General features: G+C 38.1%; 2 protein-coding genes across 3 annotated transcripts; both read left to right on the forward strand.

Moving 5' to 3' along the window:
• The first annotated feature begins 96 nt into the window (after nucleotides 1-96).
• LOC127413956 (beta-mannosidase-like) lies at nucleotides 97-14,840 on the forward strand. Its single transcript, XM_051651540.1, has 17 exons — nucleotides 97-459; nucleotides 562-656; nucleotides 821-926; nucleotides 1,066-1,239; nucleotides 1,437-1,560; nucleotides 3,070-3,239; nucleotides 3,358-3,465; nucleotides 3,562-3,713; nucleotides 3,827-3,944; nucleotides 4,038-4,124; nucleotides 4,751-4,918; nucleotides 5,019-5,237; nucleotides 6,832-6,996; nucleotides 7,128-7,272; nucleotides 7,885-8,030; nucleotides 13,024-13,284; nucleotides 13,433-14,840. The coding sequence occupies exons 1-17, from the start codon at nucleotides 250-252 to the stop codon at nucleotides 13,661-13,663; spliced, it is 2,679 nt and encodes an 892-aa protein (XP_051507500.1). The 5' UTR covers nucleotides 97-249; the 3' UTR covers nucleotides 13,664-14,840.
• A 141-nt stretch (nucleotides 14,841-14,981) lies between these two features.
• LOC127413957 (metal cation symporter ZIP8-like) lies at nucleotides 14,982-22,096 on the forward strand. Of its 2 annotated transcripts, none has more exons than XM_051651543.1 (8): nucleotides 14,982-16,042; nucleotides 18,462-18,624; nucleotides 19,227-19,396; nucleotides 19,549-19,671; nucleotides 19,760-19,942; nucleotides 20,367-20,571; nucleotides 20,664-20,848; nucleotides 21,752-22,096. In XM_051651543.1, the coding sequence occupies exons 1-8, from the start codon at nucleotides 16,040-16,042 to the stop codon at nucleotides 21,899-21,901; spliced, it is 1,182 nt and encodes a 393-aa protein (XP_051507503.1). In that variant the 5' UTR covers nucleotides 14,982-16,039; the 3' UTR covers nucleotides 21,902-22,096. The 2 variants fall into 2 exon arrangements, with proteins under 2 accessions (XP_051507503.1, XP_051507502.1); XM_051651542.1 differs by lacking the exon at nucleotides 14,982-16,042 and adding an exon at nucleotides 16,086-17,024.
• Nucleotides 22,097-26,785: the final 4,689 nt, after the last annotated feature.

Genomic DNA, 26,785 nt, shown 5'->3' on the forward strand with positions numbered 1-26,785 from the left:
TATATATATATATATATAGTGTATTTTTATCCCACAACATACCCATTAGGTAAACGCCACCGGATGTTTTTATCATATGACAGATCAGCTGATCGCCCTTGTGATTTTGATTTCAACCGGGAAGTACGGCCGCATAAAACAAATGTAATCGGGGCGGTGTGTTAATGAGTTGTTTACGTCCTGTGATTTCACAATATATTCAAGAGATTACTTTATTTGTGTTAAGCTCTCCGTGATCAATAGAAATGAATGATGTGGTGTTTTGTGTGCATTTATCTTCTGGAGGTTCTTGTTCATGACGGCGCATGTGCATCTGAAGTCAAGAGTGCCAGTCTGGGAGTTGAGAGCATCTCTTTAAACGGGAAATGGGAGCTGATTAACTCCAACTCTTCAGTGTCGCTCAGTGCAGAGGTACCGGGTTGCGTTCACACAGCTCTGCAGCGTCAGGGATTCATTTCGGTATGCAAATATAGCATTTCCTCAACATATTTTCCTAGGTCATTGCTATTAACAGTTTTTGAGTGTTGCTATAAACGTGTGCTCTATTCTACATGTCAACAGGATCCATACTTTCGGTTTAATGACCTGGCTTACAGATGGATTTCACTTGACAACTGGACTTACATTACATCATTCTCTGTTCCTGCTAATGTCAGGTAAGTCATATTTTTATTTCATGCCCTTTCATTTCTACCATACTGCTAGAGCTGGTACTGTAAGGAAGGTAAAGGATGTGATCTAGTTCCAGTCTTGTCATTTTTACACTGGAGTACAGATTGAAACATGGTTCATCAGTGTAAGTAATGTGTGCTCTTTACAGAGGGAAAGAGAAAGCTGTCCTAGTGTTCGAAGGAGTCGACACCATCTCCACCATTTCTCTCAATGGAATCACCATCGGAAAGACAGACAACATGTTTCGTAGATATGTAAATTAATTGAAATTCTCTATACCATAATAAATTCAGAATATTTTTTCTTTATAAGTATTGTTTAAATGTATATGTGTTCTTTTAGGGAAAACACAAAAACAACCATGTTAATAAACCTTAATATTTTGCTTTTCAGGATTTTGAAGTTACTGGATTACTCAAGGATCAAGAGAATATTCTGCAGGTGTGGCTTATGTCAGCTGTGACCTACGCATCTCAGAGGAGCCATGACCACACTCACTACAGGGTGCCACCCGCCTGTCCTCCTCCCGTACAGAAAGGAGAGTGTCATGTTAACTTTATCAGAAAGGTATAAACCAGATTACATTCAGAGAAAGTTTTTAAAAGTGGTTTTTGATATCTCTTGCATTTTGCTGCAGCACAAATATTTAATAAGCCATGTTCAGCAAGTCACAAGAACAATAGAGCTGAGGAAAAAGCACTACTTGTTACTTTCTTGTTATTGATTTCCTGGTTGTGATAAACTCTTTGTCTGTGTGTTTTCAGGCTCAAAGCTCATTTAGTTGGGACTGGGGTCCATCTTTCCCTACTCTGGGCATCTGGAAGGAAGTTCGTCTGGAAGTTTTCAACACTATAAGGCTTTTAAGTTTTACCACCAGTCCGAAATATGGTACACACATATTTGCATAGGAAGAAGAGGGGATGCTGAAAAATTATATGCAACTTCACACATAGTTTCATCCTTTTCACAGACTGTAATGACACATTTCTGTCTTATTCAGCAGTGTAAATCTAGGTAACTTTTTTATATTTTATTTTAATTTTATTTTAACATTATTCTTTGTTTTATATTACCCTGATGTTAATTAAAAAACTACAATGGGGTTTTAAATAGGGACGTGGACAAGTAATAGATTTCAGCTTTAAATATTCGACAAGTAAAAACACTAATCGAATATTGCAATTTGATATTCCTTTGTGCATTTGCCTACCGTGGGCAACAATGAAACTGCTCTCACCTAAATCTTGCAGTTACAAGTCAATGCATTGGTTGGCACTGTGGATGCATGATGTTCACCCCAATTTTTATTTTTAATTGCATCGCTTCAGAAGAGTTGAAATGAAGTGCTAATATTTTTTTGTCATTTTTGAATCTAGATGTTTTTGTTTATGCATAGTGCTAATTTTTCAAAAGAAAAACAGGTTCAAAGGTTGAAGGTTGAACTCAGATTCTAAATTTCAAGTAATTGATTACTTTTTTTTTATTTGTTAAAGTACTCGACTACAAAATTACTTGAAATTCCCATGTGAAGGTCCTCCTCGTGCCGCCAAAACAGCGCCAACCCACATCTCAGAATAGCATTCTGAGATGCTATTCTTCTCACCACAATTGTACAGAGCGGTTATCTGAGTTACCATAGACTTTGTCAGTTTGAACCAGTCTGGCCATTCTCTGTTGACCTCTCTAATCAACAAGGTGTTTCTGTCCACAGAACTACAGCTCACTGGATGTTTTTTGTTTTTGGCACCATTCTGAGTAAATTCTAGAGACTGTTGTTTGTGAAAATCCCAGGAGATCAGCAGTTATAGAAATACTCAAACCAGCCCGTCTGGCACCAACAATAATCCATGCGATTATCAGACATGCTGCTGCATTCTGGATCATTTGTAGAGGCCTAATTGTGCATGCAGGAAAACCGGCCAACAGAGCATTACAGTAATCCAGTCTAGATATGACAAGCAACTGAACAAATAGTTGTGTGGCATGTTCAGAGAGGAAGGGTCTTATTTTCCTAATGTTGTAGAGTACAAATCTACATGATTGGGCTGTTTTTGAGATGTGGTTGGTGAAACTGAGTTTGTCAATGGTAACCCCTAGATTTCTGACCATTTTGGAAGGTGTTATTAGATTAACCTTGCTGAATGGTAATGTTGTGCTCCACAGCAGTGTTGGCTGGAAAGACGAGGTTTCCTGTTTTGTTTCTTGTATAAAAACAAACAAGTCCTAACTAGTACAAATAAAACTAACAGAGATACAATAAAACCTGGGGCAAATAAACAAGTCAGTGCTATATTTTATTTTAATTCCATGTACTGATGAAAGAGGTGAGCCTTTCTCTCACACTTTTCCCCTGTTTCTCTAACTACCGTATGTGTTTCTCTCTTTCCCTTTATTCAGATTCTAACCTTGCAAGCTGGCAAGTTGACGTGGAATTGTTCTTCGATGTTGTTGTTGCATCTAAGGGCACTGTCCATATATCCATACCATTATTACTTTCAGAGGCAGAATTTCAGCTGTCTGTATCACCTGGGGAGAGTAGAAAGTCCTTTGTCCTCCAGGTCAATCAGGTGAGCTCAGATGCAGGTGTTGTTTCAATGACGATGACCATCCAGTATCATTTCGACATTCATTTCATGAGATATCACATATTTTTGATGATATATGATATGCTGTGTTCACATTAAGAGTGTCAGTGTCGCTTTGTGGTGGCCTTTTGGACACGGAGAGCAGCCTTTAAATAACCTGAATATAGATATAATTTTGGGTGGAGAGACATTACATGCAGACCGATGGGTAACATGTTTCTCTGTTATTCTTATTTTTTTTATTATTTTGCTCTAGCTTCCATTCACATAATTTGACTATTTGTGTTGGGGTTTTCTGGTACAGATTGCTTTCCGCACTGTAGAGTTGGTCCAAGAGCCTATTCCCTCCTCACCTGGCCTTAGTTTTTACTTAAGGATCAATGGAAAACCAATTTTCCTGAAGGGTTCAAACTGGATCCCTGTTCATGCCTTTCAAGACCAGGTTACCAATGACATGTGAGATAACGTAGTGCCTACGTACATTAAAGGAACCCAATTCAGTGGCCAGACTGAATTATTTTTGCTTTGAAATCAGTTAAATTTAGGCCATCTCTGCATTGTTATTTCAGGATCACAATCCTGCTCCGTTCTGCACAGAAGGCAAATATGAATGTTTTAAGAGTGTGGGGTGGTGGAGTCTATGAGCAAGACCTCTTCTACAAATTATGTGATTTTTATGGAATCATGGTAAGCCTTATCATGTGACATTTACCATCTGCGTTATGCACTGCATGCTTTCTAGGTGTAATTAATTTGGGTATTCGTTTGTTTTTATGTCAGATTTGGCAGGACTTCATGTTCGCATGTGCGTTGTACCCTACTGAGAAGGATTTTATGCAGACAGTGAGGGAAGAAGTCACTCAGCAGGTGTGCACACATAGTACAGTAATATAAAGTTAAACTCAAATAAACTCATACAATCCAGTTACACTTAAAAGGCCTTTACGCACCAAAGTTGAGGCAATAATGAGAGATGACTCGCAGCGGAATAGCCCTTTCACATTAAAAGCGACGCAAATTATCACCATTAGCACATTCACGCCTATACAATAGGTGCCGTTAATCGACAAGGAGTTTTACCCCAGTACTGTAAGTGGTGCAACGCACCTTTCAGCTGGTTTGCCCTTCTGATTTGATACAATGTTAAAAAAAAAAAAAAACTTTGCTTTGTCATGCGATTTGGTGGAAATGTTTGCTCCAGGTGTGAATGGCTCTTTAGGAATCCATTGTTGAAAATGTGTGTTTGATGTGCAAAGGCCTTAAGGGGTAAGTCACCCAAAAATGACAGTTCTGTCAAAATTTACTGTACTCAACATCCTGTTGTTCCAAACCTGTATGAATTACTTTTTTTTGTGGAACACAAAAGGAAATGTTGGATAGAATGTTGGCCTCGGTCACCATTCACCTTCATTGCATGGAAAAAAAGATGCAATGAAGGTGAATGGTGACGGAGGCCGACATTCTGTCTAAAAACTCCTTTTGTTAACGTTTAGGTACGACGGTTGAAATCTCACCCCTCTGTGGTGATCTGGAGTGGGAACAATGAGAATGAAGCTGCCATTGCAACCAACTGGTTTAACATAACAGTTGCTGAGCGTCCACAGTACATGAAAGATTATGTCAATCTCTATGTTGAAAACATCAGAGACATCATACTGCAGGTGAGACTGAGATATGCAGTATGCACACATACTTCACAGTAATGTGCGAACAGAAATCCCTATTCCAGGTCATGTCACTGTATACTGTGCTTTAATTCAGGAGGACATCACTCGCCCTTTTCTAGCGTCCAGCCCAACCAATGGGGTCGAAACTGAGAAGGAAGGATGGGTGGCTCAGGACCCATATGACCCCCACTATGGAGACACCCACTACTACAACTATGAAAATGATTGCTTGGACTGGACTGCATTCCCTCGCACACGTTTTGCTTCGGAGTATGGCTTCCAGTCCTGGCCATCATTTTCAACGCTTAGTAAGGTAATGCACTCAACACTTGATACAGGCCTACCTGCTTTCTGAAGGCTAAAAAGTCAGGAATAGTTTGGAGCACACTCAGCACAGAGTACTAGTTAGTACTCTGGCTACAAAACTGGGTTAAGCTAGACTAGTGATTAGTTTCACTACTTTAAGATTAAACTAGACTGAAATCTACATGGAATCAAAATGGACCCTATTTGCTTTCTTAATAGAGCGCAATAGTGCAGTAACAGGTTTAGGATGGGCAAGGAGGAGGCAGGAACTGGCTGAACAGCAAACAAAGTTTAATAAGAAACTCAACATAAAACAAACATAAACAGGCACGCATGCAACGCAGCCGCGTGCGTCTCTCTCTCTCTCGAACCGGCGTCTCTGGCTGCCCCTTATCTTGCTCTCCCGCTGATCAGTTGATTCAGCACTGGCCGTGCTCCATCACGACCCGGCCACTCCCTCCTCCTCGTCACAAGTGCCCACCTACTTTTTCAGCCGTCTTGTGTGTGGAAGTATCTTCCCATTAATTTTTTCCATAGGGATTTCATAAATACCATCATTAGACCATGAACCTAACCAACCAGCTCTGAGGTGAATCACAACATTAAAAACTTTGATTTGAAGCGAAAGAGTGTTCAAAAATTCTGACAAAAAGACAAAGGTACAAAACTGTGTACTTAATGTTTTTAATATAATAAGGGAATGAACAACAATATTAAAGAGTTGTTCTGGTGCAGCTTCAAAGAACCAACAAGGTGCTTGGAAAAGACATTACTGGTGAACGGTAAAACCAGCAACACTTTAGGAAAGAGAAAGTGTACGAAATCTTAACTTTATTTGCCAACACTTTTCATCATATAGCCCTGATGAAGGCCTGTGTGCTGAAAAGCTTTTATTTTTTTTTTATAAAAGTTATTATTTCATACTTTTTCTCCTTTCCACAAGTGTTGCTGGTTTTACCTTTCACCGGAATGAAACTACAATCCCATGAAACAGTGTGACATAATGACATAATGAAGTTTAAAATGATGTTTGGTGGATAGTTTCCTTTCAGAATCTTGGGTAGTGTAATTCTTCCAGAAATTCCACAATTAAACACGATTTTTTTAAATGAAGATGAAATAACACAGACAGATGGCTTCAACAGGAAAGTCTGTATTTAAAGGTTTAAGTTATTGTTAATATTCAGTCCCCTATTTAAAAAAAATGAATGGGGTTTTTACTTCTGGAATGAGACTGTTGCGCTCTTAGATACATTCTTGGTCATGTTGTGAACAATTTATCAGTGCACATTATTGCAAAGGAAAAATGTTTTTGTTTTTGTAATCTTTTATTAAAATGTAATGACTTGTTCCACTTCTGAAACCTCTTTGCTGTTCAACTGATGTCAGCAAACACTCTTAGTTTTCAACCCTTCCCCTCCACTTGGGTGCATTTTAGTATGGAACAATATTCTTGAAGAAATTCTCATTGAATAACCTGTTTCAATTGAAAAGTAACATGGGTTTTGAATGTTTCATGTGCTGACTTTAAACCCATATACACACATTTGTAGCTTTACAATCTCAAAGTAGGTATGTCTGTGTGTGTGTGTGTGTAACAGGTTTCAGTGGCTTCAGACTGGGATTTCAGCAGTAATTTCTCAGCTCATCGGCAGCACCATGAAGATGGGAATCAGCAGATGCTTAAGCAAGCAGAACTACATTACATTCTACCAAACAGCACAGACCCAGTGCAGAAATACAGAGACACTATTTACATCACTCAGGTCAACACTAACACACACGCATATTTTTAAAATGTCAAGTATTTCACATTGTGGAACAAACGAGTCATGGTCCAGATACACTGACAGTGATTCAGAGATGTATTCCTAATGTCACTGTATGTTTTGAACAGGTGATGCAGGCACAATGTGTGAAGACGCAAACAGAATTCTACCGCTGCAGCCAAGGTGACATCATCGAGGGCAAAGGTCATACTATGGGCACTCTTTACTGGCAACTCAATGACATCTGGCAGGGGCCCTCTTGGTCTTCTGTAGGTAAATGGATAATGTACACAGCTACTGCTGTCCATCTTTATAAGGAAGACAACACTCTAATTTTAATGTTCATTATCTTGGTGATTTGAGTGTACAAGGTGTACATCAAAGTATGCTTCTTGGGGCCTGGGTAGCTCAGTGGTAAAATACGCTGGCTACCACCCCTGGAGTTCGCTAGCTCACTAGTTTGAATCCCAGGGCGTGCTGAGTCCAGCCAGGTCTCCTAAGCAACCAAATTGGCCCGGTTGCTAGGGAGGGTATAATCACATGGGGTAAACTCCTCGTGGTCGCTATAATGTGGGGCGTTCTCAGTGGGGTGCGTGGTGAGTTGAGTGTGGTTGCCGCGGTGGATGGCGTGAAGCCTCCACACGCGCTATGTCTCCGTGGCAACGCGCTCAACAAGCCACGTGATAAGATGCGCGGGTTGACGTTCTCAGACGCGGAGGCAACTGGGATTCTTCCTCTGCGTAAGGCGAATCCGTACGCGACCACGAGGACTTAAAAGCACATTGGGAATTGGGCATTCCAAATTGGGAGAAAAAGGGGAAAAATCAAAACAAACAAACAACAAAAAAGTATGCTTCTTGACTGGCAAATTTCTTGTACATGCAGAGTTTGGTGGTAAATGGAAAATTCTGCAGTACTGGGCTACAGATTTTTATGCTCCTATACTCTCAGTGGGTGTTGAGGATCAGGGAAACTTGCTGATCTATGCCGTCTCTGAAGGCCACTCTGTGGAGCAAAAAGTCAAAGCCAAGGTAAAATAGCATGTTTGTTAGTGAGTGGTAAGTCAAACATTTAACTGTTGTTTTCTCTCAAAACAGAGGTGATTAGATAAAAATTCTATGACATAATAATTTAGAAATAAAACAAAGCTTTTTAGTAGACATGTCAGTTTAAAGTGAAATTTGTAACATCTGCACCACCAGTGGCACCAAAAAGAATTGCAGAAATAAAGATTTCAAGTAACATTTCAAATTCCGCCCATATGCTGTTCCTTTGACAAACAGGTAGTCCTAGCCCAAGTACATTAATGCCACTTTGATTATGTCTGTCCCATTCGGGCTGCTCAAACAAAACTGTTTGGTGCTACTAGTAATGCAGAAATTACACTCTTCAGCATTAAACATTATATTTATATATATATATATATATACACAGTGCATCTGGAAAGTATTCACAGCGCTTCACTATCCACATTTTGTTATGTTACAGCCTTATTCCAAAATGGATTAAATTCGTTATTTTTCTCAAAATTCTACAAACAATACCCCATAATGACAACGTGAAAGAAGTTTGTTTGAAATCTTTGCAAATTTATTAAAAATAAAAAACGATAAAAATCACATGTACATAAGTATTCACAGCCTTTGCCATGACACTCAAAATTGAGCTCAGGTGCATCCTGTTTCCACTGATCATCCTTGAGATGTTTCTGCAACTTGATTGGAGTCCACCTGTGATAAATTCAGTTGATTGGACACGATTTGGAAAGGCACATACCTGTCTGTATAAGGTCCCACAGTTAACAGTGCATGTCAGAGCACAAACCAAGCCATGAAGTCCAAGGAATTGTCTGTAGACCTCCGAGACAGGATTGTATCGAGGCACAGATCAGGGGAAGGGTACAGAAAAATTTCTGCAGCATTGAAGGTCCCAATGAGCACAGTGGCCTCCATCATCTATAAATGGAAGAAGTTTGGAACCACCAGAACTCTTTCTAGAGCTGGCCGCCCGGCCAAACTGAGCAATCGGGGGAGAAGGGCCTTAGTCAGGGAGGTGACCAAGAACCCGATGGTCACTCTGACAGAGCTCCAGCGTTTCTCTGTGGAGAGAGGAGAACCTTCCAGAAGAGCAACCATCTCTACAGCACTCCACCAATCAGGCCTGTATGGTAGAGTGGCCAGACGGAAGCCACTCCTCAGTAAAAGGCACATGACAGCCTGCCTGGAGGACTCTCAGACCATGAGAAACAAAATTCTCTGGTCTGATGAAACAGATATTGAACTCTTTGGCCTGAATGGCAAGCATCATGTCTGGAGGAAACCAGGCACCTCTCATCACCTGGCCAATACCATCCCTACAGTGAAGCATGGTGGTGGTGGTGGCAGCATCATGCTGTGGGGATGTTTTTCAGCAGCAGGAACTGGGAGACTAGTCAGGATCAAGGGAAAGATGAATGCAGCAATGTACAGAGACATCCTTGATGAAAACCTGCTCCAGAGCGCTCTGGACCTCAGACTGGGGCGAAGGTTCATCTTCCAACAGGACGACGACCCTAAGCACACAGCCAAGATAAGAAAGGAGTGGCTACGGGACAACTCTGTGAATGTCCTTGAGTGGCCCTGCCAGAGCCCAGACTTGAACCCTATTGAACATCTCTGGAGAGATCTGAAAATGGCTGTGCACCGACACTCCCCATCCAACCTGATGGAGCTTGAGAGGTCCTCCAAAGAAGAATGGGAGAAACTGCCCAAAAATAGGTGTGCCAAGCTTGTAGCATCATACTCAAAAAGACTTGAGGCTGTAATTGGTGCCAAAGGTGCTTCAACAAAGTATTGAGCAAAGGCTGTGAATGCTTATGTACATGTGATTTTTTTTTTTTTTTTTTTTTTTTTATAAATTTGCAAAGATTTCAAACAAACTTCTTTCACGTTGTCATTATGGGGTATTGTTTGTAGAATTTTGAGGAAAATAATGAATTTAATCAATTTTGGAATAAGGCTGTAACATAACAAAATGTGGAAAAAGTGAAGCGCTGTGAATAATTTCCGGATGCACTGTATATACACAGTTGAAGTCAGAAGTTTACATACACCTTAGCCAAATACATTTAAACTCTTCCTAACATTTAATCGTAGAAAACATTCCCTGTCTTAGGTCAGTTAGGATCACTACTTTATTTTAAGAAATGTGAAATGTCAGAATAATAGTAGAGAGAATGATTTATTTCAGCTTTTATTTCTTTCATCACATTCCCAGTGGGTCAGAAGTTTACATACACTTTGTTAGTATTTGGTTGCATTGCCTTTAAATTGTTTAACTTGAGTCAAACGGGTGGTAGCCTTCCACAAGCTTCTCACTGTAAGTTGCTGGAATTTTGGCCCATGCCGCCAGACAGAACTGGTCTGAGACAGGTTTGTAGGCCTCCTTGCTGGCATACGCTTTTTCAGTTCTGCCCTCAAATCTGATTGAGGTCAGGGCTTTGTGATGGCCACTCCAACACCTTGACTTTGTTGTCCTTAAGCCATTTTGCCACAACTTTGGAGGTATTCTTGGGATCATTGTCCATTTGGAAGACCCATTTGCGACCAAGCTTTAACTTCCTGGCTGATGTCTTGAGATGTTGCTTCAATATATCCACATTTTTCCTTCCTCATGATGCCATCTGTTTTGTGAAGTGCACCAGTCCCTCCTGCTGCAAAGCACCCCCACAGCATGATGTTGCCACCCCCATACTTCACGGTTGGTATGGTGTTCTTCGGCTTGCAAGCCTCACCCTTTTTCCTCCAAACATAACAATGGTCATTATGGCCAAACATTTGAATTTTTGTTTAATTAGACCAGAAGACATTTCTCCAAAAATTTAAGATCTGTGTCCCCATGTGCACTTGCAAACTGTAGTCTGGCTTTTTTATGGCAATTTTGGAGCAGTGGCTTCTTCTTTGCTGAGCAGCCTTTCAGGTTATGTCGATATAGGACTCATTTTACTGTGGATATAGATACTTGTCTACCTGTTTCCTCCAGCATCTTCACAAGGTCCTTTGCTGTTTTTCTGGGATTGATTTGCGCTTTTCGCACCAAAATAAGTTCATCTCTAGGAGACAGAATGCGTCTCCTTCCTAAATGGTATGATGACTGCGTGGTCCCATGGTGTTTATACTTGCGTACTATTGTTTGTACAGATGAACGTGGTACCTTCAGGTGTTTGGAAATTGCTCCCAAGGATACAGGTTTTTTTCTGAGGTCTTGGCTGATTTCTTTTGATTTTCCCATGATGTCAAGCAAAGAGGCACTGAGTTTGAAGGTAGGCCTTAAAATACATCCACGGGTACACCTCCAATTCAGTACACCTCCAATCAGAAGCTAATTGTCTAAAGGCTTGACATCATTTTCTGTAATTTTCCAAGTTGCTTAAAGGCACAATTAACTTAGTGTATGCAAACTTCTGACCCTCTGGAATTGTGATATAGTCAATTAAAAGTGAAAAAAAAAAAAAAAACTGTAAACAGTTTTTGGAATAGTTACTTTTGTCTTGCACAAAGTAGATGTCCTAAACGACTTGCCAAAACTATAGTTTGCAAATATTAAATCTGTGGAGTGGTTAAAAATGAGTTTTAATGACTTCAACCTAAGTGAATGTAAACTTCTGACTTCAACTAATATATATATATATATATATATATATATATATATATATATATATATATATATATATATATAATATATTATATATACATACACACACACACACACTGGCGGACAAAGTTTGGAATAATGTACAGATTTTGCTGTTTCGGAAGGAAATTGGTACTTTAATTGTGGCATTTTAATTTAAGTGGTATTCAGCTGATCACAAAGTATAGTCAGGACATTACTGATGTAAAAAACAGCACCATCAATATTTGAAAAAAAGTCATTTTTGATCAAATCTAGACAGGCCCCATTTCCAGCAGCCATCACTCCAACACCTTATCCTTGAGTAATCATGCTAAATTGCTAATTTGGTACTAGAAAACCACTTTTGCAAAGAAAAAGCCACTTTTGAAACAGAAAAACAAAAAGAAAAGGTTAGAGTGGGCAAAGAAACACAAACATTGGACAACAGATAATTGGAAAAGAGTGTTATGGATCTTAACCCCATTGAGCTTTTCAGAATCAGCTTTCTTGCCAAGTATGCTTACACATACAAGGAATTTGTCTTGGTGACAGGAGCTTCCAGTGCACAACAATACAAAAACAGCAACAAGACTTTTAAAAAATAATTAAAATGTAATAAAAAATAGATAAATATTGAAAAGAAAAAAGTATATATAGAATACAAAAGACAAATATATATATATATATTACACACACACACGAAGAGGTAGAATGTGTTGGATAATATAAAAAGACTAAGCTGTGTATTGCACATTAATTATTGCTCAAAGGGGCAGTTTTAACTGTCCATGAGATGGATAGCCTGCACCAGATGCTTTTGTGGTATCAGCTAGACTGTAAGGTGCGTGAGAATAGCTCGACAAGACAGCCACATCTATGTCAAGTGCTACAGGAAGTGTGGGATGAAATGTCACCCGAGTATCTGGACAAACTGACAGCTGGAATGCCAAGGATCTGCAAAGCTGTCATTGCTGCATGTGGAGGATTTTTTGATGAGAACTCTTTGAAGTAGTTTAAGAAGTTCTGAATATTTTTTTTTTTCAAATTGTAATAGTAATTTTTCACATTATGAATGTCCTGACTATACATTGTTGAATGCCACTTTGGTGAATAAAAGTACCAATTTCTTTCCATAACAGCAAAATCTGTACATTATTAAAAACTTTTGGCTGCCAGTGTGTGTGTGTGTGTGTGTGTATATATATATATTAGATATAGATACAGATATAGATAGATATAAATATTTATATTTAAAAGAGTGAACTGGACAAATATTCATGGTATATTTCTACATTAGATAAAATTGGCATTTTCATTTCATACTAAACAGTTAATTTATGACTTTTTGGTCAATATTTGTCTTTTGAACAGGTAAAATTACACAGCTGGAGCAGATTTGATGCTGTGTGTTCTTTAGAGTCTAATTTGACTACAATAAAAGAGGGAGGGAGCACCCTTTTGTTTCAGAGTCCAATTTCTGCTCTACTGATGGAATGTGGGAACTGCACCAGACGCTCCTGCATCATCACTTTTCATCTCAGGAATCCTGGGGGTGAAATAATTGGCCCTCGCAATCACATGTTTCTCAGTTCACCACGACATGCTGAGGGTCTGCAGAAACCCAACATTACAGTAAGAGACAAACACACGCACTAATGCTAATTCACCCATTTACTAATTATTCTGATTTCTCAGGAATTTAATGAGTCAGAAAGAGTATTTGATTTTTCAGAAAACAAACCTCTCAACAGACAGAATTTTTTCTATGGGTGTTTTACAGTTCACTGTGAAGGACTCTATAATGGTACAGAGTTTTGCCGTGACTCTGCACTGCTCCTTCCCTGCCGTGTATGTTTGGCTGGATGTTGATGATGTTCCTGGACACTTTTATACCAATGGCTTCCTGATGCTGTCTAAAAAATCCACTGTTATTTTTGAATCATGGACACCCATCACTGCTGAAGAACTTGCTGCAAAACTTCATGTCACTTCTCTCAGGGATGTATACTGACTTTGTTTGCACATACTTGTCTAGTTGTCTGATTGTCAACTTCTTTCAAAGATGAACTCCAGTATTTTTTTCCCTCATTAAATATTTTTTTAATACTAAAGTAATTAATCACTTGTGAAAATTAGATAATTTAACAGGTATTTTGTTATCAAAACTGAATATAAATAAATAATACCAGCAAGTTGTTCAAACATATGGTTAGGGAAAATCCACAGAGAGCAACTATTTTTACAAAACCAATTTAGTGTTCTTTAATAGGTGCACTCAGTAAAAAAAAATTCTAAAGAAATTAATTATAATTTTGAAAATATTTATAAAATCATGACCACTTGCATGAGATTAAGACTCCAGTCATATCAGTAACCTTATAAAAGTTGTTTTATTCTACATGGGGCAGGGACGCCCGCATGTTGGCTGCCATTGTACTGGCATTTGTCTGAGGCACTTTGGGTGGTTAATGGTTATTTGGTTAATTTCTGACCCTGATATAAACTTGAAGTATGTAACTTTTTCCTGTTAAAATACTTTTTTCTATCCCTGCTTAATATCCAGAGACAACTATAATTAAGCCATTTGTAGGTTAATTTTCTCGGAAACTGTAAGCACTGTCTTTCAGTGGCGCTTTGAAAATGGCTTTGTTTTTTTTGAGCGACCCGCTTTGACCTGCCCCAACAATGTTACTCAACCAATGGCGTGAGTTGGGAGTGGAATTATCTGTTTGTTTGACCAATGGCAGACAGGGAGCATATTTAGAAAATTGTTTTGAAAACATTGTTTATTTTTGCAATTCCATTTGGTGGCGCAGAAGTTACACACTTCAGCTTTAAAGCAATAGCTCACCCAAAAATGAAAATCCTGTCATAGTTTTCTCGCCCTTAGTTTACTCGAAAGATGACTTTCTTATGCAGAACTCAAAAGGAGATGCTTTAATGAATGTCACAAGCTGTTCAATCATTCAATACACTAGTCAGTGGATGGGACCCAAAAGTGTTGTAAAAGTAGTCCATGTGAATTGTTCGTCACATTCCAAGTCAACTGCAGGTATAGGTTCTGGTGAGAAACCAGTGGTGCAGTAGTGACTGAAGAGGTGGGCATACTGTGAATTTATCAGACATATATATGTGCACACATATGTAAAATGTATAAGAAACATTTTTCATTAAAAAAAGAAATATTATGGTCTGTTAATCATAGTCCTTTATGAGCATACAAACTGTGTCAGGCAAGAAATGGTAGCTTGATAAATACAGTATTTAAATTAATAGGCTTGTTTAAATGTTCTTTTTATTATTAGAAAAATTGGTCAAACTTTATATTAATTCAAATGAATAAACAATTGCATACACTGAAACAACCCAGAATTTAAATCTTTTCTCATTTAAAACTTGTTTGTTTTGGACTTGTCCCACAAACCTCCGTAAACAAAAAGCCATTGCACAACATTAATGATCATTATAACAAATCTTTTTCAGTATATACATTTATTTTGACTATATTTCTTAATAAAAATGCCAAATCATGGCTGGTCAGTAATGTTGATAAAGTAGGTTGCATTGGGAAATGTGCAAATGTTGGAATTATGTCCTACCATATCCGCGAGACAGTTACTCCAAGGGGCCGTTTACACGACAACGTTTTCAAATAAAAACGGAAAACTTTTTATGCATTTTGGCTGTTCATTTACACAACAACGGCATTTTGGGTTCTGAAAACGCAAACTTTTGAAAACGGGTTTCAAAGTGCACGTTTTTGAAAATGATGCTGTTATCGTCTCCGTGTAAACATACAAAAACGCGAATTTGTGAAAACGATGACGTCATGCGCACGCATATTATGTGTTATATAAAGAATGATGGATTGAAGGCATCGATTTTAGATGTATAATTATCAATATGAATACTGGTGTCTGTGCAAATAACAATAATCAACAATTTATTCATTTGGAGTGTTTTGTATGGAAAGAACATTGTACAATAGGCAGAACCTGCACTTTGAAAATCTTGAAATTAATGTATGGATTCAGATGGGAAAAATGTATTTGTATTTTAAATGTTATTTATTTATTTACTTAATTTTATTTGATGTACCTTTACCCTGCAATTCATTCACCCACCGCTAATGTATATAGCCTATAGACAGAGATGTGAAGCCATGTACAGTATTCAATGATATGCTTAGAATATGAAAACATGAGGCAGTGAAAATGCATGTTAGATCCAGTGTACACAAGACCTCTCTCTCCGTCAGAAGATATCCATGTATCAGTGTTCTGTCTGATATCCAAAACCAGTTAACATCAACAGCTTGTTATGTTAACTTACTCTCCTACCAGCCCAAGAGTCAGCAGGGGGAATACAGAAGGCAGGAGACGAAGTGATGGTAAAAATGAGCAGAGTTTATTAATTAATCTTGAGTTCAGTCTATAGGCATGCGCGCGAGTATTTCAAAACAACACGTGAGACATTCAAAACTACAATGGCGGACTACAGGACTGTGTTTGTGCTGCTCAAAATTTTGAGTTTATTGACGCTTCTCCAGCAAAGTAGTAATAAAGCAACCTCATCGTCCGTCCAGACAAAATTGCTCAATGTTTTCTCCATCTTCATTGTTTGTATTCACCGCTCTGTGGAAGAATGCTTATGTGCGCAGGCGCGTAGTGTTTCTTTACAAAGTGACATCGCCAATTACTGGCGTAGTTTTTAGTTGTTTTCGCGGATCCGTGTGAACGGGGATAGTTTTGACAACGTTGTCGTTTGTACGCGAAACTTTTCAAAAACGCAGAGGAAAAACTTTTCCGTTTTTAGTACATCGTTGTCCTGTAAACGTAAGTCAGACCTGAACACGTTGCAGGAGAGGTTGGAAAAGTATAAACACAGACCACTTTGACATAGGAGTGGCAGCAGCTACCAGACTGCTAGTAGTGAGTGACAGAGGATAAGTAGCAGCAGCATGTTGTTGAACATCAGTAAAGCAGTTGTTGTCATCGTCGCTCGGGCGGTGTATTCCACTATCACTGCAACTGATTAGAAATATTTGTTCCTCCTACGTAAGGGAGTTTGCGAATCTTTTCCGAAAAGGAAATGAAAGAGTTGAATTTCTCATTTTTTAACTTGTTCTGTTGTTTGTTTCATTTCACATCAAATGTGCGCGCGTGTTTTTCCGCCCGTCTCGAGCTTCCTAACTTGTAAGGAGAGTTGCACGGGGTAGGAATATGGGGGAAAGTTTTTTCTCAGATGTTTTACGCTTCTACGGCGAAAATAATTCGCTCTCCTCGGGAAACCTGGAAAACTTTCTGCATCTCATCACGAGACGACGCTCGGCATCTATCGATAATGACGCAAACCCGCTGAAGAATGCAGAGGTAATCAGAATGAGCTTATTGCCAAGTATGTTTACAAATACAAGAAATTTGTCTTGGTGACAGAAGCTTCCATTGTACAAACAATACAACAAGACAGAGATAATAATAAAAATATATATATATATATATATATATATATATATATATATATATATATATATATATATATAAAATGAATAAAAAAATTAATTATATATAGAAATACACAATAGGACTATATACATATATATATATATATATATATATATACATACACAGTGTTGGGAGGGTTACTTTTTAAATGTATTCCACTACAGATTACAGAATACATGCTGTAAAATGTAATTTGTAATGTATTCCGTTAGATTACTCAAGGTCAGTAACGTATTCTAAATACTTTGGATTACTTCTTCAGCACTGGTAGATTTTTTTCACTTGTTTTGACTATAAAAACTCCAGTACAGTAAGACAAAATACACATGTTAAAAATACATTCTATTAAAAACCTAAATATCTTATGCAGTGATGTTTCTAAAACAAGATAAATCAAACTGATCTTGTTTTAAAGATTTTTAGATATTTTTACAGGAAAACAATTCAAAAATTATTATCAAAAATACGATTTTTGCCCTAATATCAAAGGTCTTACTAGAAAAAAGAAATTATGATCCAACGTGAATTTTCTTGATAAAAAAATATGATCGTGCCTGGTAACGTGCATGTAAAATGGCTAGAAATAGCATTTTAGCTTAGCGTAAAGCTGACAATTTACACAAGGTTTATTTCTATTTCTTCTGCTCCAAACATACTTCTCTGTCTGCTCGTATGAATGTAACTCATCATAAGAAAGTGTTTCACCGCTGTTCAAATGCACTTTGGATCGCATCATTTATATGTATAAATGTTTTCCATCTGAAAGGACTAAATATTAAATGAAACAAATGACAATAAAATGCAAAGTAATCTCTTCAGTAATCAAAATACTTTTTGAATGTAACTCTATTCTAATTACCAATTATTTAAATTGTAACTGTAGTGGAATACAGTTACTTATATTTTGTATTTTAAATACGTATTCCTGTTACATGTATTCCGTTACTCCCCAACCCTGTGTGTGTGTGTATATATATATATATATATATATATATATATATATATATATATATATATATATATATATATATATATATACACACACACACGTATGTACAATATGCAAATACACAAAAATACTAAATAATGAGGATGTGTTGAGTCCCATCTGAGCCACATTGAGCATATTATTTGATTGTTAATTCTTAATAAAATAAAAAAATAAATATGGTTACAATTTTTTTATGGATTTGTTTCTTTTAATGAATCAAGGCAAGTGCATTATGTTTACCTCTGCTAATTTTATTAAAAGGAATGCCAGGATTTTCATGGTGACTGATGTTTTATGTTGTTTTTTTTCTGTAGTGCTTGCCATTGTCAGAGCTGCTGTCTGCCTTTGGGTTGGGTAATGCTTCTGTGGTCAGTCTTGATGATCTGCAGTTGATGTGTCCAGCTATTCTCACTCAGGTCTTGTTACCTGCCTGCCCTTACACACCTCTCTCTGACCAAAATGCCTCTGACCACAAAGGTGAATCCATTACTCTGAATGAATACCACACACACCCCTCCATTTCAGAGGAAGCTGTAGTCAGATTTGCTGTATGGAGTCTTGTAAACATATTTTGAACCATATGATGAAATATGATCATTCTTATAGCTTGTAAAAAATGATAGTTAAAAATTAATTTCCCCCTCAGATCATGCTTGTTCAGATATTGTTTTAAAAAGCAAAACCTTCAACTCGTAAGTGGAATTCCCATTACCCATTATATTGTTGTTCCACTTATAGTTACCCAGCTGGATCGCAATTTTGTTAAGGGAGTGGAACTTTACGGCGTCAGTTTCTCATTTCACATTAAGAGAAAGGAAACCCTTTGTCCGTTCCCATTTCATATGGTAATGATGTCCTCACTAATGGACTATACTTGCTGAATAGGACATGTATTGGGTTTCTGTATGGGAAGAAAGTACAGTATAACAACTCACTTGATTATAAACTAAAACAAAGAGCTTTTCCCACCTCTTGAATTTCTGAACTGGTAAAAGTAATTAAGTATTTTGAAATTAATTATGCCTCATGTAATATACGTGTAGACCTATTACCCAACTCTGTTTCCTTCTATTCTGCAGTTTGGGGTTATGGGTTCCTGGCAGTGACCGTGATAAACTTGGCTGCTCTTTTGGGTTTACTTCTGGTGCCTTTCGCCAAAAAAACATATTTTCCAAAAGTTTTGACCTACTTCATTGGACTGGCCATTGGAACACTGTTTTCAAATGCTGTACTGCAACTGATCCCAGAGGTAAGAATGAGTGACAACGAGGTAAAAGACACTAAGGTTAAGATGGAAAAGTGTGTAGATCTATTCTAGAGGACTGTCAGATTCACTGAAAGAATCTAAATCTAAATCTTGTTGCAAGTCTTCCCTAATTTTCTTTTTTGTCAATTGAACAGGCCCTTGGCTTAGATACCAAAGATGATAACTATGTGCTGAATGCAGTTGGGATTTTTGGTGGTTTTTATGTTCTGTTCTTCACTGAGCGAGTTTTAAAGATGGCATTGAAAGCAGATACAGAGGTAAGAGCCTTGACATGTTTGATCATTTCTCAGTGGAACAGATTTAGCCTCCTTTTGGTCTAACTAAATGGTTCTCCTCCCATTGCAGCATGGCCACAGTCATTTTCCTCCCCTGCAGTCAGCTGATATCGCCATCACCACATTCAGCAATGACATTGTCATAAGCAACATCAGCAGTGACATCATTACAAACAACACCAATAATGAAATCAACACTAATAACTGTAATGAAAAGTCCAGCAACCCAGCTGAGAGTCCAGCCATTGAACAGGTAACACACACTTTTATACTGTATACCCATTAAACAACACTACAAACACAAAAATACAAAATACTGATTCATAAATATTTAGGATTATAAACAAGTAATGTTACACTGCTATTTACCTCTGAAGTCCCTGAGATATTAATGTGACTTCCAGGAATTTTAAACAGCATGTTGGTGCAATAAAAATTAGACAATAAAGATTAATGATTTACAGAAGCACGTGGCACATTTTTTATTTTTTTATTTAGTCTTTCTCCTTATTTGTACTCAGAAATGTTTTGAAATACTCATAAACTCATGAATTATATTTAGCAATACATGAGGATTCTGATGATTTGCCTTAGGCTCTAATGATATTTAAACAGCATTAAACTATCAGCTAATCTCTGCTGTTATAATACATGTCTTTTGCATTACATGTGCACAGAATGCATGTGCGTTGTGGACTTGTCGCTGGGTAAGAGGGGAACGAATGTCTAATATAAAAACTGTGGCATGGATGATCACTCTTACTGATGCACTGCATAACTTCATAGATGGTCTGGCAATCGGAGCATCCTTCACCCTCTCCCTCCTCACTGGCTTCAGCACCTCTATTGCCATCTTCTGTGAAGAGTTCCCTCATGAGCTCGGTATAACTCAGGCATAGAGAACTATCATCAAAGGATCATTAACCTTTTTAATTTTAGGAAAAATGTAGTTTCTTACTGGTTTTTCTCTCTAGGTGATTTCGTGATTCTGTTGAACTCGGGCATGAGTGTGGCTCAGGCTGCGTGTTTTAATTTGCTGTCAGCTATGTGCTGTTATCTTGGTCTTGCACTGGGGATTCTGCTGGGCAGCAGTTTTGCTCCAAATCCTATCTTTGCTATTGCTGGTGGAATGTTCATCTACATCGCCCTTGCAGACATGGTGAGACATCTTGCATGTGGAAAATGTTAAAGGAATGTTCTGGGTTCAGTACAAGTCATTCATCAATTATTTAAAAAAAAGCAAAAATCATGTTTACAGTAAGCACTTACAATGGAAGTGAATGGGGCCAGTCCGTAAAACATTAAAATACACATTGTTTCAAAATTAAATATGTTAACATGATTTTAGTGTGATTAAAATCTCTTTTCAACATGATTTTATTGTGATAAAAATCGATTACAAATTTTACTGGCGTTGCGTTGTCATGGCCACAAAGTTATAACATTGGATATAAATTTAATAAGTTAATAAGCTATTTTATCACACTAAAATCTTATTAACACTAATAATGTTTATGTCTTGTGGCTATAATTTTAAAACAATTGGTATTTTAACAATTATAGACTGGCCCCATTCACTTCCTTTGAAAGTGCCTTACTGTAATTGCAAGTTTTGCCACAAATGTTCTCGGTTGAGCGTAACTTGTATCGAACCCAGAACAGTCATTTTAAAGACCCCATGAAATCACTTAACAAGATCAGTTTTATATCTTGTATTGATGTGTTTGTTATTTAAACAAGAAATTTGGCTGGGACATATCAAATGTATCTTCCTGTTTAATAAAAACACACACACAAAAAAAAAAACCAATACGTTTTAGTTAATTTGCTATTTGCTAGTTGGTTGCAGATGCAGGGGAAGGTACATTCTCATGCTAGAGAGCATTTGATTGGACAAAAAAAAAAATCTGTGTAGTGCAAGATGAGTCATCAATATTTTTTGTCTGTTTTTTGTCTGTTGTCAGTGTAGATGCTTTCAAAGCTAATAGGTGTGGACTAAAAGCCACAAAACTTTAAATAAACTCTTTAACTAAGATTTTATTCACAATATTTTTTTGTCCAGTTCCCAGAGATGAACAGTATCATGGCAAGACAAACAAGAGGCTATAGAGAAAAGGTTGTGTTCTTCCTGATCCAAAATGCTGGACTGCTCAGTGGATTCACTGTAATTCTGCTTATTACCATGTTTGCGGGAGAAATCAATCTGGGCTAAGAAGAGAGGACCAAATGAAAAAGAAGGGAAACAAGGAATGATTGTTTTCAGTGCCAGAAACCAAAAACTCGAGACAGAGACTGAAATTTTTCTATCGTTTGTATTGTAGACATGTACTTTATTTGCTGTTGACAGAATCATATTATCCTGCAAGAGATTACTTATGTAATAAATTATAATAAGATTTTTTTTCAACCCTTTTTTATGTGTGTGTCCTAGTGTGTGAGTTGGCAACAATACCCTGCTGTGTGTGGAGGAATTCCTTCGTGGCAGTGGCAGCCTAGCACAGAGTCTCTGAGCAGCTTTGTCGTACAAAATGGACAAACTGCAGCCCAGCTCAGGCACCTTTCCAGGGAAACTATTTGTATCATGTAATGTAGCCTATGAATCATCTCCTCTGTTGTGCAGGTGATGAAGGGTAATTGCTGGATAGTTGTGTGCCTTGGTGTCTCTTCTACAGCTTGTCTCATTGAACAAAAAGTTGCATGACTATGTTTATTGCAAGTTTGCAACCTTGTTTTTTGTACCTTGCTGAGGGCCGAATTGATAATGACCAAGGCTCATAACCCAAAGGCTTTGATGTTTTCATCTGGCTACATCTGTGTATGAGCTAAGTAATGAAAAGAGTTTATTACAACATACAGTGCTTGATTTTTATTCTGTATCTCTCATGGAGAGTTTGGATTGGTTGTGGTTTTTTTCTCTGTTAGAAAAATAAAGTATGAATGAACACCGATCCAAATATAAACATAAATGTATATGGAAAGCATCTCCGGTTACACATGTAACCTCGGTTCCCTGAGATGAAGGGAACAAGACATTGTGAGAAATCGCTATGGGGAATTTCTTCTCCGATTAACTAGTTGAAGCCCTTGTACAATAACGGCAATCCTATGATTGGCAATGGTGTTTGAGCCCTGCCCTTTTAGGCGCGCAGTTGGCCTATATAAGCGGGCGCGAAATCACCATTTCTTAAGAATTTTCTGACTGAGGGTCAAGAGCGCATCGCTCATACCTCAACTCTGAAGAATTAGTGTGGCTAGCTTTTGCAATGACTCGTTACCTTCATCTCTGGGAACCGAGGTTACATGTGTAACTGAAGACGTTCCCTTTCGATTCAGTCCACTTGGCATTGTGAGAAATCGCTATACGGAACAGAGTCCCATCACACCGCACTACATGACGCCATACCCCCAGAGGTATAAACATCTGAAAAAGAATATGTATAGGAAGTCACAGGCCTACAGGACGGTGACTTACTAAAGACATGTCTTCAAGTGTATAAATTAATGAGTAACCCCACATGGTGAAAAACAGATATCAATTTAATCTCAGCCTGGGAATCTATTTGAACCATATAAAACACAGTATAAATGTAATCCCTTCACAACCAGAGGTTGGGAAAGTAGGTTTTATTTCTTTTTGGAAGTGCTGGTGACTTCTAAGGGGGGAAATTTCAACAACAGCCATATAACAATATATACAGTATCAGGTAGCCCACCAGTAATAAATCTGCTGAGTGTTGGAACAAGTGCTTTAGACAGAGAGGAAGTGTGAAGAGATGGACGGCACTTCTAGGTGGTAAAACCTTGCGAACGTGTTTTGTGAAGACCAACCTGCTGCAAAACATATGTCCTGCAAGGACACACCGTTTGACCATGCCCATGAAGAGATCATGCCGCTAGTTGAATGCGCTTCCACACTAACTCACGCCCTGTGATTAAAAAGCAAGGGCGATCGCATCAATGATCCAGTAAGAGCCTTTGCTTGGAGACGGACATGCCTTTTGCATGTCCTCCATAACAAACAAAGAGCTGATCCGACAGCTTAAACTGGCAGGTTTGCTCCACATACGTGTCTAATGCCCGCACGACAAATGCATCAACTGCTCCTCATCCGAATTAAATGGTGGGGGAAAGAAGACTTGTAGGTGGACTGCCTGAGCCCTGAAGGGTGTGATTTGAACCTTAGGCACATAGTCTTTTCTGGGTTTGATTGTGGCTTTTGAAAGTCCCATCCCAAAAACAGCACTGCATATCACTCACCCGTTTAACTGAGGCCAGAGCCAACAGGAGTGCGGTCTTTAGAGAAAGCACACACAACAGATTCCAGTGGTTCGAACGGGGAGGCTGGTGAGGGCCTTCAACACCAGATTTAAATCCCAAATTAAAATGTAGCAGGGCGAGGGGGGTTTAAGCGCCTTGCTCCCTTAAGGAAATTTATGACTTGGTCATGTCTGCCATGGTATGCCGAGATAGTCGCTACATGAACCTTAAGCGTTGACGGGGTAAAACCTGTGTCCAACCGCTCCTGAAGGAATGTAAGGATCTCAGCTATGGAGCAATTCACTGGGTCTTTGCCACATGAAGAGCACCAATTTTCATGCACACGCCATTTCAGTGCATAGAGGCGTCTCATGGATGGAGCTCTAGCCTGCAAGATGGTGTTCTTTACCGACTAAGCCAATTTTGGTTCGTTTGACACGCTCCATTCAGGGGCCAGATCTGCAGTTTCCACAGCTCTGGCTGGGGATGCCAGATCATGCCCTATGCTTGAGAAAGGAGGTCCCTCCTCAGCGGTATTTCCCATGGAGGGCTGTCCAGTATCTCAATCATCTCTGGAAACCAGGACTGATTAGGCCATTTCGGTGCAACCAACAGAACTGTTTCCTTGTTCTCTCTGACTTTGCAGATGACAGAATGGAGGAGGCATACCGGGGGACTTGCATTTCGGAGGCCATTTGTGGGCCAAGGCATCCACCCCCAGTGGGGCTTGGGACATGGAGTACATGTTTCAGTATTTGAAGAGAATAATGGTAATCCTGAGTCACAAGGAGCAAAGAATCTGACCAGCAGATGAAGAGTGGGCTGTACAGGTGGTAAATTAATGTGGCAATAAGAGTAAAACAGCAAACTGTACAATTGTTCTGCATTAAAATTTAAAGCATTAAAATATTTAAATGCAGAAATTGCTGTAGTAGAACCAAGTAAAGAGTAGCCTTTGAACGCATGCTGGCAGTGTTAGTGACTAGGTGCCTTCCCAGATTAACCACTGCTCCTTTCTGCGTGTGATGGGGTTTTTGGTTTATATTTGACAGATATTTAGCTACTTTGAACACTTTCCTATTCAATCTGCTTCATTTCTTTCTCTCCAGTGGATGGCGATAGTGTATTTTAAAACTGAGGAAATACAGTACAGGCCAAAGTTGCACTCACTTTTTTTGTTTGGGTCATTTTGAATTTACAGTGACAGCTGGCGACGTGGATGCAGCATTATTCAAAATCAATAGTTTCAGTTCTAGTTAGATGCCATTGTAGAAATACTATTCACAATCAGCCATGATTAATTTAATCCAACAATAATAGTATCCAGTGGGTGGTTACTGATATTAATAGAGTAGTATTCGGCTGGTCAGTTGATATTAACATGGCAGCCCCCATGAGGGGACACTCTCCATGTAGAACACCCCAACCCAACACCCACCCCCCAACCCCCCCCCCCCCCCACACACACACACACACACTTTTTTAAGTAACTGATATGGCTGGAGTATTCTCAAATGAGTGTTCATGATTTTATAATTATGTTTAAAAATTATCATTTATTTTTTTAGGAGTAAAAAATAATAATGAGGAAAAAATACTGAGTGCTCTTTATTAGAACACTAAATTTGCTTCGTAAAAATAGTTTTTCTCTGTGGATTTTTCCTAACCATATATTTGAACAACTTACCAGTATAATTAATTATCTTTCACAAGAAATTCCTTTAGACGTGGTGCTTAGCCCTTAATATTTAAATCGTTTTACTTCATTGTTATGATTTTCATACTTCAAAAAGACAAATGTACATTATTTATCTTTTTTAGTCAATAAGAAAATATCCATCAGACTAAGTGGAGTAATTTAAAACCCTTTTTTCCCATTTCCAAACAGCTCATATTTATTTTAAGTAAGCCTATACTGTGTGTATATATAGTGTGTGTGTGTGTATATATATATATATATATATATATATATAACAACAAGAAAGCAAAGAAGACTTATTTCTAAACTAATTTGATGTTTCTTTCTGATGCCCTTTGTTTTTGTGTTTTTGTTTTTGTTTTTTTTACTACTTTTTTATTTCTTTATTTAAATTGTTAGTATACATAGTGTGTTGTGTTGAATGAATGTGGATGACAGAATTGTGTTGTAATGTTGTGAATGTACAATAATAAAAAGAACTCTAACCTGTTACTAATATGATAGTACCTCATGTTTCATATGACAGATAGTTCTCTAATTTTACATTTTGCATCTTAAAGGTTATTGCTGGCAATTGCAAGAGTATTTTAAGGGTATTAAAGGGTATTCTAAAAAAATGTATTAAATATTTTACTAGAACATCACATTATCCTCATTTTCTTATCTCTTCCTGAAAATATACAGAATATTTTATTAGTTATTCTAGTCAACTGGACATTTTTCTATATTGCCTAAGATGTTTGCAGATGATCTAAGCGGCTTCATCTCCTTGATGACGAGAATCCTTACAGACATTTTTTTTTTTTTTTATGGCCTGCATATGGCTCAGTGTGAACTATTGAAACTGAAATATGAGTTTCAGTTTTGCAACTAGTGCATTTGCTTTGCACATTTTCTCTCTCTCTGTACTCATGGTGGATTGAGTGGGGTCTAGTGGGGACACATTTTGTTTGCATTTTTCTTTGCGATTTGACTGGAAAGGAGCGCGAGCTGCAGAACTCGCAGCAACGAGGAGCGCTCGCCGCCCATTCTCGTTTCCCCAAGTACATCACTGCGGCACATATGCTGCCATCTTCTTATTACTGTATAATTAACGCATATGATGTTTATTCAAATTAAAAGCAGTTCATGAGCATGCTG

Source organism: Myxocyprinus asiaticus, chromosome 23 (assembly GCF_019703515.2).
Source record: "Myxocyprinus asiaticus isolate MX2 ecotype Aquarium Trade chromosome 23, UBuf_Myxa_2, whole genome shotgun sequence".
Taxonomy (NCBI): Eukaryota; Metazoa; Chordata; class Actinopteri; order Cypriniformes; family Catostomidae; genus Myxocyprinus; species Myxocyprinus asiaticus.